General features: G+C 34.0%; 1 protein-coding gene across 14 annotated transcripts in view; it reads left to right on the top strand.

Moving 5' to 3' along the window:
* The window catches only part of SLIT2 (slit guidance ligand 2), a 272480-nt gene that overhangs the window by 227980 nt on the left and 29417 nt on the right, over nucleotides 1-15083 (top strand). For 8 of the 14 annotated variants that reach the window (XM_069792805.1, XM_069792821.1, XM_069792788.1 and 5 more), the window contains 6 exons: nucleotides 965-1128; nucleotides 3387-3419; nucleotides 6697-6821; nucleotides 6955-7052; nucleotides 8481-8620; nucleotides 12662-12688. In XM_069792805.1, coding sequence (XP_069648906.1) covers nucleotides 965-1128; nucleotides 3387-3419; nucleotides 6697-6821; nucleotides 6955-7052; nucleotides 8481-8620; nucleotides 12662-12688 — 587 coding nt within the window. The remainder of the gene's footprint in view (nucleotides 1-964; nucleotides 1129-3386; nucleotides 3420-6696; nucleotides 6822-6954; nucleotides 7053-8480; nucleotides 8621-12661; nucleotides 12689-15083) is intronic. The other 6 variants (XM_069792881.1, XM_069792866.1, XM_069792840.1 and 3 more) reach the window with 3 other exon arrangements.

Here is a 15083-nt window from a genome sequence, read left to right as displayed (position 1 = left end):
ACTGATGCAAAGTTGTGGAACAATCTGAAAAAAAGTACTGAAACATCTGGAGAAGTAGGATGTTCTAATACTGCCATTTGACAGTGTGTGCACATGTCAAGATTATCTGTTGAAAGTTCTATGATTATTGTATTCCTTAAAAGGAATATGAGTACATCTTTGTAGAATGGCATAATGCTTCTATCCTCCAAATTAACTACACAACATATCATTGTTCTCAGAGTTTTAAGAGTATTTATAGTTTCTAGCAGAGAAAATAGACACTTAAAAAGCCCTTACAGAAATTAATTCTGAAAATCTTTAGCTAAATTATTTTTTAATTAAAAAAAAAAAGATTTATTTAAAGAAATGGATTTGCTTTCATAACAAGGCAATTCTTATGTAGCTACCACAAAGCTAGGATAATGTAGTTTTATTTACTTATGCAGCAGAGACTTCTTACAGAATTCTGCACATAGCTGTGAGTTCAGTGGGAGAGCTCCAAAGAGGAAATAATTAAATCAAATTTGGAAGCTTAGAAACAGATGGTTTGTACCAGCCTGGGAGCCATAAACTGAAAAGGAAAAATATCAGGGTGGAACTCTCTGGGGTTGCCTTGGCTGCTTCGGAAGAAATACTTTATTCTTGCTAACTTAATTTTCCAGTATCAGTTTCATTCTGCTGGTGCTGCTGATCTTGGCCATTACATAGCAACGGTGAAACACAGCTAGTTAGTATCAGCTCTCCAAAGTTCACACATAATGCAGCTAAGAATAGCTAGGTTTCTAGACCAAGTTTACTGCTAAAACTATCACTTCTTGATTTAGAACCCAAATCCAGACACTTCATGTGCCTATGGTCAATTTGGTGGAGGGAGGGCAGGTTTGTGGTCTGAAGTTTTTTTTGCCAACCTGTTCTCTGGCTTCTTGTTTTAAAAGCAACCATTTAAAACTTTATTCCCTTGTTGTTTGTCTGCTTTCCATAGGGCTATTGGAGCAAATCCTCTTTACTGTGATTGTAACATGCAGTGGCTATCTGACTGGGTAAAATCAGAATACAAAGAACCTGGTATTGCACGTTGTGCTGGTCCTGGAGAAATGGCAGATAAACTTCTTCTCACAACTCCTTCTAAAAAATTTACTTGCCAAGGTACTGGTTTTGGTTTTTTTCTCTTTGAAGTGTCAATTTTGAATTTTTACAAATAGTTGAGCTATGAAATAGTCCTCTGTGCTCTAAATACATTTATTACAGCTTCTTCACTCAGCCTTGTCATCATTCCTCTTCATACTTAGGGATGTAGACATTGATTCTATTCAGGAACTGTATTTATTTTAAAAACTTCAATGCCTATTTCTTTTCAAATAGATGGAGGAGAAAAAAAGTCTTTGAACTTGCAGTACAGTATTCCTCAGTACATGGATGTACATAGGTACTTGGTACTTGTCTGAGTCATGAACTGCAGTTTAAACATCTACACTTCCCTTAGCCGAAGAACATCCTTTTCCTTCAGACTGTTTACAGTAAAATCTTTAAATACATCCATAAACCTTGCAGTCTGCAACTGATTGCATCAATACATCCAGAATGCTTCCTCTGATATTTCAGCATTAAAAAAAAAAAAACAAACACGTAGACAGACAGATGTGATTACCTCTCTAGAGGTCTCATCCTAAAATGTTAACTGGGGAGGTTTCTCAGGGTTTGGACCAAGAGTGTTTATCTCCGTGTTGGTACCAATGTTGCTGGCATTTATATCCAACTTACATTATTGTCTGTTAATTCCTAGGTTCTTTTTCTGAACCTTACTATTTTTTTGGTTAGAAAAGCATGGTTCTCTCTCACATGGAGAGAGAACATTGGTTTACTGTTCAATCATCCTCTATTCCATCCATTTCTTGTTCTTAAATATTCTGAAAACATAGAAAACTTCTGCCATAGCTTCATTTCTCATGGCCCTGATTTAGAAACATTGAAATTGCCAACTGAAAAAAAAACCAAAACAAAACAACAAAATTTATGTGTGCTTATACTTGTAAGACATTACTAAGCTTGTAGTTATTTCTAAGGCGTCAGATAAATACGATCTTTAGTCTTGTAGAAATAATTTATTCTCACAGTCTAGGTAATCTTCAAGCTACTTTGATTTATTCATCTGTTAATGTATCTTCAAAGGTGAGCTTAATCCCTTTGTAATTTCTTCCTTAAAAAAGCAATGGGACTTTGTTGGAGTTTGTCTCATCCGAAGTTGTTCTTTACTGCATGTTCATCCTATTTAGTCTTCTCTCCTTCGGCTTTCTGTCAAAAAAACTTTTTTTTAAACAAAAACCACTGGAACCCATTTTGTTCTTGCAATGCCAATGAATTGTCTCTCCCTCCAAATTCTTCTTGCAGTTTTTCAACAGTACCTCTCTGAGGTCATGCCAGCGTTCATTGCATATAACATTCATCTGTTGCAAAGTCTCTTAGTCTGATTTTAGATAGGACATTTGCTGGCCAATCTGATCATTTTCTCTACAAGTATCCACTGAACATTATTGCAGATATGCTCTTATTACACACTGTTTTAGGGATGTAAGTGAAAGAATATTTGCATGGACATGAAGGACCTGTTTGGTTATTTTCCAGCTCTGACAGTTTTAAAAACTGTATCACCCCTGCCTACAATCATTGTTATGTTTCTGTCAGACAATCCAGAAAGTATAACTTATACCCTCTTGCCCATCAGAAAATATCCTTTATATTATTATGCAGGGTAAGAACTGTATTTGTTTCACTTCCAAGAGTGGAGATCTGGTATTATGGATACCTTTGAGAGAAAATAATTTTCCTGCCACTGTCCTGTGAAGATGCTCATAATTACAGATTGCAAATCAGCAGCTTTTCAATGACATGATGGCCCTGTAAGACATTATGTGTCTGTTACTCAAAGATAAGTAATTTTATCTTTTGCTTAAAAATGAACTGCTGAATAGAAATTAGGAAGATGCTATATTCCTATTAGAACCAAAATTTTAGGCTATGAATGAGAGGACTGTTTTCAAAATATTTGTTGGTAGTCTGCTGTTGTATATATACAGGAAGAGAGTAGTGTGTAATTCCCTCTTATCAATATCTCTGGATTCAACTGAAAGTGAAATGGGTGCTTGAATTTTACTTACATAACGAATAGTTCCCAGTGAAAATGTGCATTTTAAAATGAAGTCCTATCTCAGTTGTAAAGCTCCATAAAATCACTGTACCTTACTCTAATTTTATGAATTCTTTTACTCCAGGAATCATCCCTTAGTATTTTCTTCTTTCAGTTGTTTTTTCTACATTTATGGGTGTTTTTTTCTTTTTTTATGTGGCCTCTAACAGATTCTCAATCTTTTACTTTTACCCCTTTACCATCCGTGCCCTGCTTCTAGAGATTCCAGGGCCTTGTGGTTTTCTGATACCAGGTAAGGTTATAAGTAGATCTGAAACGGGTGATCTGCTTAAGAATGGACCTTCTGACCTTCCTTTTGTGTACCTCAAGCATACTTCTTTCCTAAGACACGCATGTTTACTGTTTGTTTTCCCCTCTGGTGAATTTAAAACTGACTCTTCATGATATGTCATTTAACATATTGTATGAACAGTTTTGTTATTTTAAAAGCCAGGGTTTCAGGTCTGAAAATTACCTAACTGAAACAATTGTTTCCACTGCATTGTACTAAAATTGGTGATTTCATTAGCTGCTTTAGTGTAAGTGAATCAGTGTAGATACTGATTTTCAGACCACATGCAAGAGAGAATAGGCATCATAAAATGACAGAGCTCAAAGTTTTTCTTGCAACAGGTTTCTCTAGAAGATGGTTTTGAGAGGGTTTGTGTCATGTTTTCCTTTAAAATTGTTAGATAGCTACATGTGTGTGTCTATGTTTGTCAATAAAATACGGTTAGTTTTTCACTGTTTACAAAAGAATACTGTTTATTTTTTCTTTTATTTTAAGGATTTTTTCCAGTTAGGGCTTATTAAAGAATATGTATGTCTACAATATGAAAAACTGAACAATAGTTATGAACCCAATTCTTTTTCATATACAAGTCTTTTGTGTGTGCTGGTCTCTTCTGTGTGGGTGCTGGTCTCTTCTCTTCTGTCAGGTGGCTGGATATAGGACAAGAGGAAATGGCCTCAAGTTGAGGCAGGGGAGATTTAGGTTAGATATTAGGAAAAATTTTTTTACTGAGAGGGTTGTCAAACATTGGAATAGGCTGCCCAGGGAAGTGGTTGAGTCACCATCCCTGGAGGTATTCAAAAAGCGCATGGTACTTCAGGACATGGTTTAGTGGGCATGGTTGATGGTTGGACTCGATGATCTTGAAGGTCTTTTCCAACCTAAATGATTCTATGATTCTAAGCAGAAAGAGGAAGGGAACAGTATACTGCAAATGAAAATAGGTTCCAGAACTGCCTTTCCATTAGACTTCAGTAAAAATATCTGAAACATTTCCATTTTTTGATCTTACAACTGAAGAATGATAGATCAAAATGTTAACTTTTTATTGGATACTACATATATAATAGTTAGAAATAAATGCTTACAGCACAAAATCAGATACAGTTTTGTTTACTATCTTGTTGAGACTTAGGTTCCGTTTTCTGGCTCTGTTTTGGAAGTGAAATTTAGATTGCTAATCTGTTTGGGTAAATAACCTTGGTTACTGAATGTTTTTTAATTCATGCCAAATAATTAGCATTTTATTGCATGAGAAATAGAAAAGAGGATGTGATGTTCAGAATAAACAGTTGAGGCAGGGAAGCATAGACTTTGAGGCTACAGCACAATGTTACAATTTTTATTTTTTTTTCAGTATGTGCCTCTTGCACCTTACTTTTTTCACAGAACCTCTTAATATACTCTAGCAATAATCAGCAGCAGTCCAGAGTACACAGGCAGGACTTTCTAGATGTTAATTCTATGTTTTTTGTTTCAACTCTTCTACCTCCGCTGTTAGCTGGTCTAACAGAAACTTTCATCAGGTGTAGATTTCTCTTTCAAAGTAAGGTAATGAAGACAAGAATAGTCAATGATCCATATAGATTGTGGCTTTGGCAATAAGCGTGTTATCACAGATTACCGTGTTCATCCATTTGGATTTGCTTGCAAGCTGTGACACAGAAGGATACCAGCAACTGCAGATTTAAAAAAATAATTAAAAAAAGGTCAACCTCTTCTTGTCTAACACCCCCTACTGAATTTTTGTAATCACACAGCTTCCTTCCATGCCAGCTCCTTTACAATGACTTACCTGAGACTAATTTTGCAAAGAAAAATAAGTAAAGAAAGTTAAGAAATTGAATTTTAAAAAAACCCTAAAACTCCATATCTCAGTAAAAGTGCCCTGTTAGCTTGGAAAACTTTGCAGTCTGGCTCATTTTGAGTAAAACCTGTTATGGAACAATCAGGCAGTTCCACCAGTAGGTCTTAGGAGTTTGGGGGTTGTGTCTAGTTAGAAGAAATCACTGGTTATTCCTTAAAATGTACAAATCACCTGTGGATAACTGAAGGGATTTTTCATAGGTGAAATCTGACATCAAGCTGGAGGCAGTAATGTTATCAGGTAATAGAGCTGGAGATAGTAGAGAATGTATGTTCATTCTCTTAATAGGCATTTGGGCAAGTCACCTGTTTTCTCTTACAGTAATCAAACTTTTTTCTACCACAAAGTGTATGAAAATGAATCATTATTTATACACAGGTGATTTCTAGTTTTTAACAAATAAGCAGTGATTTCTTTGATTGTTTGACAAAAAAAAAAAAAACAAAAACAAAACAAAAAAAACCCTGATGGTTCCTAACTTGAAAATTCACTGTGAAAAGACTGTATTAAAATTGTAAAACAACAGAAAAATAAATAAATATCTAAAAAATATTATTATAATAGGGATAAGATTTATGTAGGACAGGGCTTTAAGCCTGGCTTCTGAAACTTAAGATTTTGTCAGTATTCATTTCTGAATTCTGTCGTTATAATCAGTAATATAAGAAACTAGACTGCAAACATGGATTGAAGCCTTCATTTGCACATAGATTCATGGTACAGTTTGCATTATTTGTGGGCTCAACTAAGGCAGTAATGCACAGAACTGTGGCTGACTCCGTAAGGGAGCAAGGCGCAATATAGAGCTATTTACGATAAGATAGCTTGAATAATGCAATTTACATTACAGTTCACAGATATTCAACCATTTTATAAGTAATTTTACCAGTTCATTTTGCCATCTCTGTGATCCTGCAGATAAAAAAATAAATTAAAACAAAAATACATTAAAAATAGTTTTCTCAGTAACACCATCAAGGGAAGGATTGCAAACTGTGATAGCCCTTTTTCTCATAGGCAATTTTTACCCCCTAGAGAGACAAAAGCTGAAACTGTATTCTTCATTTTGTTAATACCAAGGGAAGGTAATTATCATGGATCAGAACTGTACAGATTTCAGAGAATGGGGATATGGGAATCACTTTGGGGTCAGCTACTTTTTTTAAAAAAAAAAGTGATAATTAAACCAAAAATCCAACCCCAAATTTATTTGGTCATGTCAAAAGAATTAAAGACAGTCCAGCATTTCATTCATGTAGAAACACCACAAAGTCTAAAATATAAATTTCATTTTAAAATTTAAAGCAAAAGATATATCCTGTCAAATATAAATTAGTAGTTGTTTCTGACTATCCAATTTGTATTTTTAAGGGCCCATGGATGTTAATATTCTTGCTAAGTGTAACCCCTGTTTATCAAATCCATGTAAAAATGATGGAACCTGCAACAATGATCCAGTTGACTTCTATAGATGTACTTGCCCGTATGGTTTCAAGGTAGGTACTGAATGAAGAGGAAAAACCTTATTGAAATGTAAGCTTCTCCTTAACAACCTTTAATTTTTATTTGGCTCCCTTCCACTACTGTCTGTATTTTCTTCTTAAATTATAATTGTTGTTCCCTGCATAGGGTCAAGACTGTGATATTCCCATTCATGCTTGCATTAGTAACCCGTGCCACCATGGCGGAACTTGTCATTTGAAAGAAGGAGAAAAAGATGGTTTCTGGTACGTTGTTTTTAATTGTAATAACAGGATGGAAAACTACTGAGTTTTATATGCTGAAATAATTTTGATGTTAATCTTGAGATTCTCTGTGTTTGCTGGTAAGTGCACCACAAAGGCAGATTGTCAGTGCTTCTGAAATTTTCAGAACACGTCGCCATCCTTGGAAAGCTTCTAAAGCTTTGAAACTGTTAAAAACAATAACAAATGACTGTGATTAGTTGAGGCATATCAGGTCAAGACAACATAGTATTGACTCCATTATGCTAATTAATAGCTAGCTAGATCCCTGCTGAAAAAATCTCACAATTCATCTGTTGTCGTGTGTATTACTTCAACAGACAGCATGTAAATGATAAAATGTAAATCCCAGTGAAACAGAAAATTAATGATTCATTTGAAACTCACTATGCCAGCAGATAAACATGCTGTGAGCATTTTTAATCTTGAGTTATTTAATCACACAGTACAATTACTCCAGATGTACTTCATGAATTATGAAATAAAGTTCTTTAGCATTCTTATGTGAAATTATTAGTCATTTAATAATCTACACCTCAAGCTTGTTAGAAATGACACTTCAAAAAGATACAATTCATTATCCTGCAATTCATTATGACATTTTCTTATTTTTTAATCCAAATTCTGTCCAAAGATTAAATAGTTTTCTATTAAAAATTAAGCATATACATCTTAATACTATGCCTTTAGAATTTAAAGTGACAGTCATGTCTCAGAATTTGACCTTTTTCATTTATTTGTTTAAACACTACATATTTTGAAAATCAAAGCGATCTTATAATGAAAGCTGTAGAAATTATAGATAGTGCATATTACATGAAAATGTACGTGTAGTCATGTTTGAGTGATCTTTTACATTTACTGCATATTTTGATGTATTTGTTTTGTATAAACATACTTGAAAGCAAAAAAAAATTACTGCTTTGAAGAGTTTATACAGGCTTTGTTTTTATATGTTAATGCTTGTATTGTGCATGGAATGTTAAACAGAGCTTTATATTGGTGCATTTAACTAAATGATAGTGGAATACTACATTACATACTAATCTCTGATTCCACTGTCCTTTCCATGTGTTTAACTTTAAAAAACAAAAGGAACACTTTCCATAAGAAATATAATCTAATCATGTAATATAAAGGTAGCACACTTTTCAAAAAGAATGTTCAGTGATTTAATTTAAGAAGCTCCTGAAACTAAAGATTAGGGCACGAATTTAGAAGCCTTTTTTCTGTAATTTAAAAAATGAAAAATATTTTGGAAATGTTTATTGTATGGGTTTTTACATTATATCAACCATGCTCCTTTATGGGATAGTGATTATGAATCATTGTACTTATTAATTACAGAACTTCTTGTCTGGTCTCCCTACCTAAATGTCCATGTAGTTAGTTTTGTTTTCTGTATTACAGGTGCACTTGCGCAGATGGATTTGAAGGTGAAAACTGTGAAGTAAATGTTGATGACTGTGAAGACAATGACTGTGAAAATAATTCTACTTGTGTGGATGGAATTAATAACTATACTTGCCTTTGTCCACCTGAATACACAGGTAGGAGTATAAGAGAAAGTACAGGTAATTCAAGAACTCCTAGCAGAACAGTAATATTTTGCAGTTTGTAGGTGAATTAGTAGTTACTCTACAATTGACTTAAAGCCAGGTTTCCCTCCATATTTTCCTCCTATATGGTATGTAGTCAAAAGTAGACTTAATGCCTACTCATTAAATCCTTTGTTAGTTTTAAAATTACAGCATTTTGTTATTTAAAAGATCATTCAAAATGTGTCTCTCCCTACTGTTTACCTAACCCAGACACGCCAATGAAAAACCTCTGCAGCTGTAGAAATCTGAAAAATATTCTGCTTTTATCCTGTATACCTCATGTTACTAAGGGCAGAAAAGGATCTGTCTGTGATAGTAGGGAACTGAATTTGGCATTCCTGGATGCTCCCACTCCATTAGAAACATAAACACAGAGTGTGATGCTTTCTGTTCTAGCACAAAAAAAAAAAAAAAATCATTAGAGAGTTTCTAATTATTTGTTTCTGGCAGCTGGCAGCAGGCCAAAGCATTCCCCTCTCTGAGACAGAGGGTCTCTTGGTTGCTGTCATCATCTTTGTGGGAATGGAGGAGAGTTAGAACAGCAGCACTGGAGAACAAGAAGTAGGATCTGTTGTTTACATTGATCTGTTTTATAGTTTTCTCTAACTAGACGGATCTATTTTCTGTCAGCTAGATGACCACTAGGAGAACACAGAGCTTAAAATCACAAAACCATGATTTGAAATGCATAAAAAAGAAATGTAAAATCCATCATAACTTGGGAATTAACTCTACTTGGTCATCCTATATCTTTACTTTAATCAATCAATCAAATTTGAGGTCTGGAAAACTGGGAGGAGAAGTGAACTCCTGAATTAATTTAATTTGTTGAAAACACAGCTGACTCCTTTTTAATCTAAGGTATTTCCATCATTATTCCTACAACCTATTGGATTGATCAGATGGTTTAGGGTATTCAGATTTAAAGTCAATATTTAAACCTTGGAAACCCACTGTGAGTGAAGATGATAGAACACAAGTATAAGAAATACAACTTCATAATCTAATATATGTATTCATTCAGTAGTTATGCTGGGTAAATGTTTGATAGAAATTTCCCCATACAGAATAAGCTACAATACCTACAGCAATACAGCTTAAAAGTATAAGTAGCCAGAATAAGGTATTTAATAATAAGTGGATGGTTCACATCTGGAAGAACAATCTTCCGCTTAGACAAAATACTGTTTTGCCAAGTACTGATACCTTAACACTTAAGAGCAATTTACAATTCAAGATTTAGAAACAAATAAGAGGTAACAGCATCAATAAGTATAGACAGGTGTTTGCTATTTCTCCTATAACTAATATTTCAGGTATAAGTGAGTCAAGCTTCAGCTCCCCTGGAATCAATTGCTATCTCCTTTAAAATTGGGATCAGATATTCTACTGAGTAGGCTGGAGGAAAGCAAACCAATGTCACATCAGTTCAGTATACCTGTTCAGTGGCTTCATGCTAAGAGTTTTCATATATCTATTAGATAGTAGACAATTCATTTTGCAAGTGCATTCCTCCTCTGCAGCTTTGCAGGTGTTTTTACCTGTGGTGTTCATTCCTTCATTTTCAACATTGCTCGAGGTGCATTTAACTGCTAGAGTCAATAGCTTGGTGTACTCACACTGTGCCATAGGAAGGACTGTTTTGTATTAAATCTTTATGGAGTGAATGCAAAGGCTTGTTTATATGTGCTACCCTAAAACTTTGATTAAGTGTGCCTGTAGCATTTCTTTGGTATTGTAATTGAAAGATACGTTTTACATTTACAAAAAAACGGCAATTGTAGCATTTCTCTATACATCTATGTGGTTAGAGCAAAAAGGAGAGCATAAACATTGGTATCGTTTTTGGTGTTCGTATTGCAGTTGTGCTTCTTTAGTCAAAATACAAGAAAGTGTATTTTTTAATTTGGTCCATAATTGTGCATAATTCTAAAAGGAAAATACTATGAGTTTACAGGGCAGGTGCTTTTGTTTGCTAACTGTAATTCTTTCAGAAAAGGGGATTTGCTTTCACGATGCAATGCCTACTCATAATTGCTACTGAAGTCAGTAGGTCATGTGAGTAGGTGAGAATCTTCCCACAAGCTCTAAAGTAAATCAGAACAATCTACTTGTAATTGTTAAGGTTAGATGTTCTGTTTATTAAAAAAATGTTGAGAATTTACACTGTCATCAGATTTTTTTCAACACCTTACCAAAAGCAAAGACACTGTATTTTTTTAAACATATAACACCAGAGCCTCAACTCATATTATAGTTAAGTTGGGCAAAAATTGTAGGAAAAGTTCAGGTTTTCCATTCCGCAGGATACAGTACAGAATTCTACAATATACTATCTATCTTACAAAGCATCTGAGGATAGGACACAATGTGTGAGACCCTAAGTCATTTTTTACATTAATTTTAAGGAGAAAATATAAAACATTGAGCTACTCAAGGGGTCTTCACGCCTGTCGTCCTTGATCTTGCATAATAATTAAGTAACCTTCAGTGTTAAGAATTAGGCTGACAGTAGTCTGGACACATCAGGATCTAGAAATGGTAGTGTTCAGAATATAAAGTAATCTTACAATTGCCTCAACTGTGTATGAGGTACCAAATTATTTATAGGATTTTTTTTTTTCCTCTGGCCTGTAGCCTGATTTGAAAGATAAATAACAGAATCCCTGTCCACTATGGAGACAGTGATTTTCATGAGGAACTTTGTAAACATTTGGATTTGGTATCTGTTCTAACAGGTTAAGATCAGATATGCATATTCCTAATGTGTATTTTTTTATGAAAGGTATTTTTTGCTAAATGAATTCATGTACTAGCGGGGCAAAAGTAGGTTAACAATCAGGAAAACAGGCTATATATTCAGTAGGTTAAAAGATTTTGAAATTCAGAGATAGTTACCTCTAGCTCAGAAAGTCCCTGAGCTGTAAATTGCTGGACTCTAGGACAGTATACATACCAGGAAAATACCACCATAGGCTTGTCCTGTTCTCTTTTAATTCTGTGGCAATACTTCAAATTGTCTGTGTTCAAGATGTCACAGCATATATGTACTGAATGTGGAAGTGCACCAGCCCAGAATGTTTTTCTGGGTGAATGGTTATCTGCAAATATGCTTTACATTTCAGTAGCACAGTACAAGGAAGAAGTCAGCTGAAATCTGCTGGTATGAAATGTAAACCATTCTTCTTTAAAGTTTTATTTTCATGTGGAGGGCTTGTTAGAATCTCAAGTTAACTGTGAAAATACATACAAAAACTACAAAAAATGTTGTAAAGAATGTTGCAGTGCAAAACCAAACAGTCACTTTTTGACTTTCCTAACAATCCCTTGAAAATTAATGTTTCTCAAGTATGCAATGTCAATTTTAAAACAAACAATTAAAAAAGCTTATTATGTTGTTGCTTAAGAATCAGGAATCCATTTTTCTCTGCCTTAGTTAAGTTTTACACTTACCTCCACAGTTACAGGTGGAAAGACAAAGAATAGTATTTGGACTACACTATGAGCTTTCTTAAGATCACAGACTGTAACTGTGAAAAACAGTAAGCAAATGGAATCAGTGGACACTCAGTGTGTCTGATGAAACCTTGAGAAATAAAACATTTAAAATACCTTACTATGTCCTGCACTCTTTAACCTCGCTATTCTCTTAACATTATCATCTCCTTAATTTAACCTCAGTCTAGTAAACTTCAGGTCATTTTATGTACATTCTCTAGATTATAGGTGATCATTTCTCTTGCTCATTACCATCAGTCATTAGATCACAGATCTAATTGATCCAGAACTAAAACCTTTCTTATGCCATCAGTGGCATGCACTTCTTACCTTTTCTGTTTGTTTTGCTCTGCTGTAGGTGACACTCTGAAGCTTGCTTCATTTTGCTATATCAACCTCTCTGCTGCTATAGTTGTGCATTAGCTTAATGTGCTATGCTGTTGTATTACAATGTAAAAAGTCTCTTGTCTCTTCTGTCTTTGTCACTGCAAGCTGCTAATCTGAATGAAGTGGAAAAAGGTCAGTTGTCTTTTAAGCCTATTTTCACTTACTTTGGTTTCTCACTTTCCTTAAAGGTGCATGGATTTCAGTTCTTACAAATGATCAAATAAATCGTATATAATTTAGAAAGCTCATTGCAAATCCTCAAATTAGGCTCTTGGCTCTTGCTGTGAATACATATCAAAAGAATGTCATTGAAGATGCAGATAGCTATGCAGCAGTGCTTTAATACTACCTTCATTGTCTTTTTTTCAGATGTATTAAAACTAGGATTAACAAAAAAGTTTACATGGTGATCTTCTGAAATCTTTATTCTCATCACCTTAAAGACATACATTGGGTCCATTCTAATGTATTCTCTGTTTTATAGCACTGTTTTGCTGTAATTTCTTCAGTAGATTATGATACTAGAAAATATGCTGGAGTATAAAATGGCATCATTTCTGCTCATCAGTTCTTGCTTGTCATTTCCGTGGCCTTTTTTTTGCTGTAAATATCTAAAGAAACTGAAATGACCACATTAAGCTGAGGCTATGGTGTAAGAAGGTAATAGTGGAGAGATTTATGACACTAACTTTGGGTGTTTCTGATTTTTATTTTTTTTTCAGTTTCTGCTTAACACCTATTTCTCTACCAGAGATAAAGCATCTTCTGTACAATCTGATCATCTATACAATCTGAGAGCTAATACAATCAGTGACTACATATTTATGAAGTTACCTATTTAGTTTTAAAAGCAAATTAATCATCTTGTAGTGTATTGGCCATTAATTTAATTTGATAAATATGTTGTGCAGTCTATAAAGCAATATAATATTTCACTAGTAATAAAAATATGTTCATCATCCATGAAGTGACATGTTGAGCAAGGCTGCAGTCATACCATCTATGTTGATTAATTTAGACACCTGATGAATAGTTCTTACAACTTAAACTCAGAGCCTAAATTCTCTCTGTAACTGATGGAGAGAACAAGACATTTCCAGAAAGTTATTCCAACCACAGGTGTTCCATGCTTAAAGCTGTATTCCGTTTAGACATGTTGCCGTATTTGCATTTTATTATTACTTATCTGGACAGCAAAGATAGCCTCCTGTTTTTCTTTCCCCTTGTCACTTCCTAAGTTACTTTTTCTACGTTGTTCTGTTGCTATCCCAGTATGAAAATGGTTCATTTTATAAAAGAGTACTTGTCTCTAGAAAAACTAGGAAAAGTGCAAGCAAGTTTAAATAAATATAAAAGTTAAGTTCTTTGTTATTCTTGTTTTTAATTAAAAAACACAAACAAACAAACAAAACCAAGCAGGTTACAATAACTAGTTTGACATCTGTGATTCATGGATAAAATTTTGCTCTGACACTGTTTTCCAGTGGCATAAAATAAAGAATTTTAGGATTTACTTCCAGAAATTAAAAGAAAAACTTAATTTCTATGTTCATGAAAAATAGCTTTTCAAATAGAATGTAAAGGGAGGATGCTACTGTGAAGAGACTCAAGTCTCCATTTCAAGTTGAAGCAGCTGTTACCTGTGCATAATTAGTCTTACTGATCGTTTAAATGTCTTTAAATGTGATTAAATGCAATGAATCCTAAACAGAACTGTAGTCACTGTAAATGTATTACACAAGTGTGAACTATAACATATTAAAATTACTGATTATATCAAGAACAAATTCCTCACAAACAAATTATCAAACACCCAGGGGATATGAACTAAGTTCAGCACCAAAAGTAAGCAGATGTGTATGTGATACATACTTGGATTAGCTTGCCAGCTGAACATGAAAGTTATTATGGTCTATAACTTACTTGGAGGATCAGTCAGTTCTATCATGCCAGACATCTTTTGAATTGTGACAGCAGTAAGAAAAAAAAAAAAAAAGAATAATTTAAAGTAATTATCTCAGTTTAGGCAAACCATAGACACATAGATATATTTGTTTGTTTGTTTGTTTCAAAACTTCATTACATGGCCTCCTTGCTACTACAATAAAGGAGTTGAGTTACTACTTTCAATTCACTTGGTAATCAAATAAGTACCTGCCTAAAATTTAAGCATGCAGGTCATCAAATGCAAATCATGTCATATCAAACTTGATAAAAAGTTTAATTATTTCATTAAATCAGGATCATAATCCTCATTCTTTTAAGAACTACACGTGTTACAGCTTCTTAGAATAGATACCTTTGCTGCTCTTCCTTTTCATCACTCATTGTAAAATTTTCTGTTTAATCTAGCTTAATATACTTCAAATGACTGTTTTGTATTAATAGCTCAAGTGTTAAAGTAATTTTACTGCATTTTCATAAAGGGAGAATATAAATTATATCCTTGGCAAGCTGAGCTACCTGCTGCTAGTTTGATCACTGTCATGACTGATTCTGGTCTATGATCCATCCTTTTGTTTTCCTT

Source organism: Haliaeetus albicilla, chromosome 1, assembly GCF_947461875.1.
Source record: "Haliaeetus albicilla chromosome 1, bHalAlb1.1, whole genome shotgun sequence".
NCBI classification, from domain to species: domain Eukaryota; kingdom Metazoa; phylum Chordata; class Aves; order Accipitriformes; family Accipitridae; genus Haliaeetus; species Haliaeetus albicilla.
This window is presented reverse-complemented; position numbering and strand designations above follow the sequence as displayed.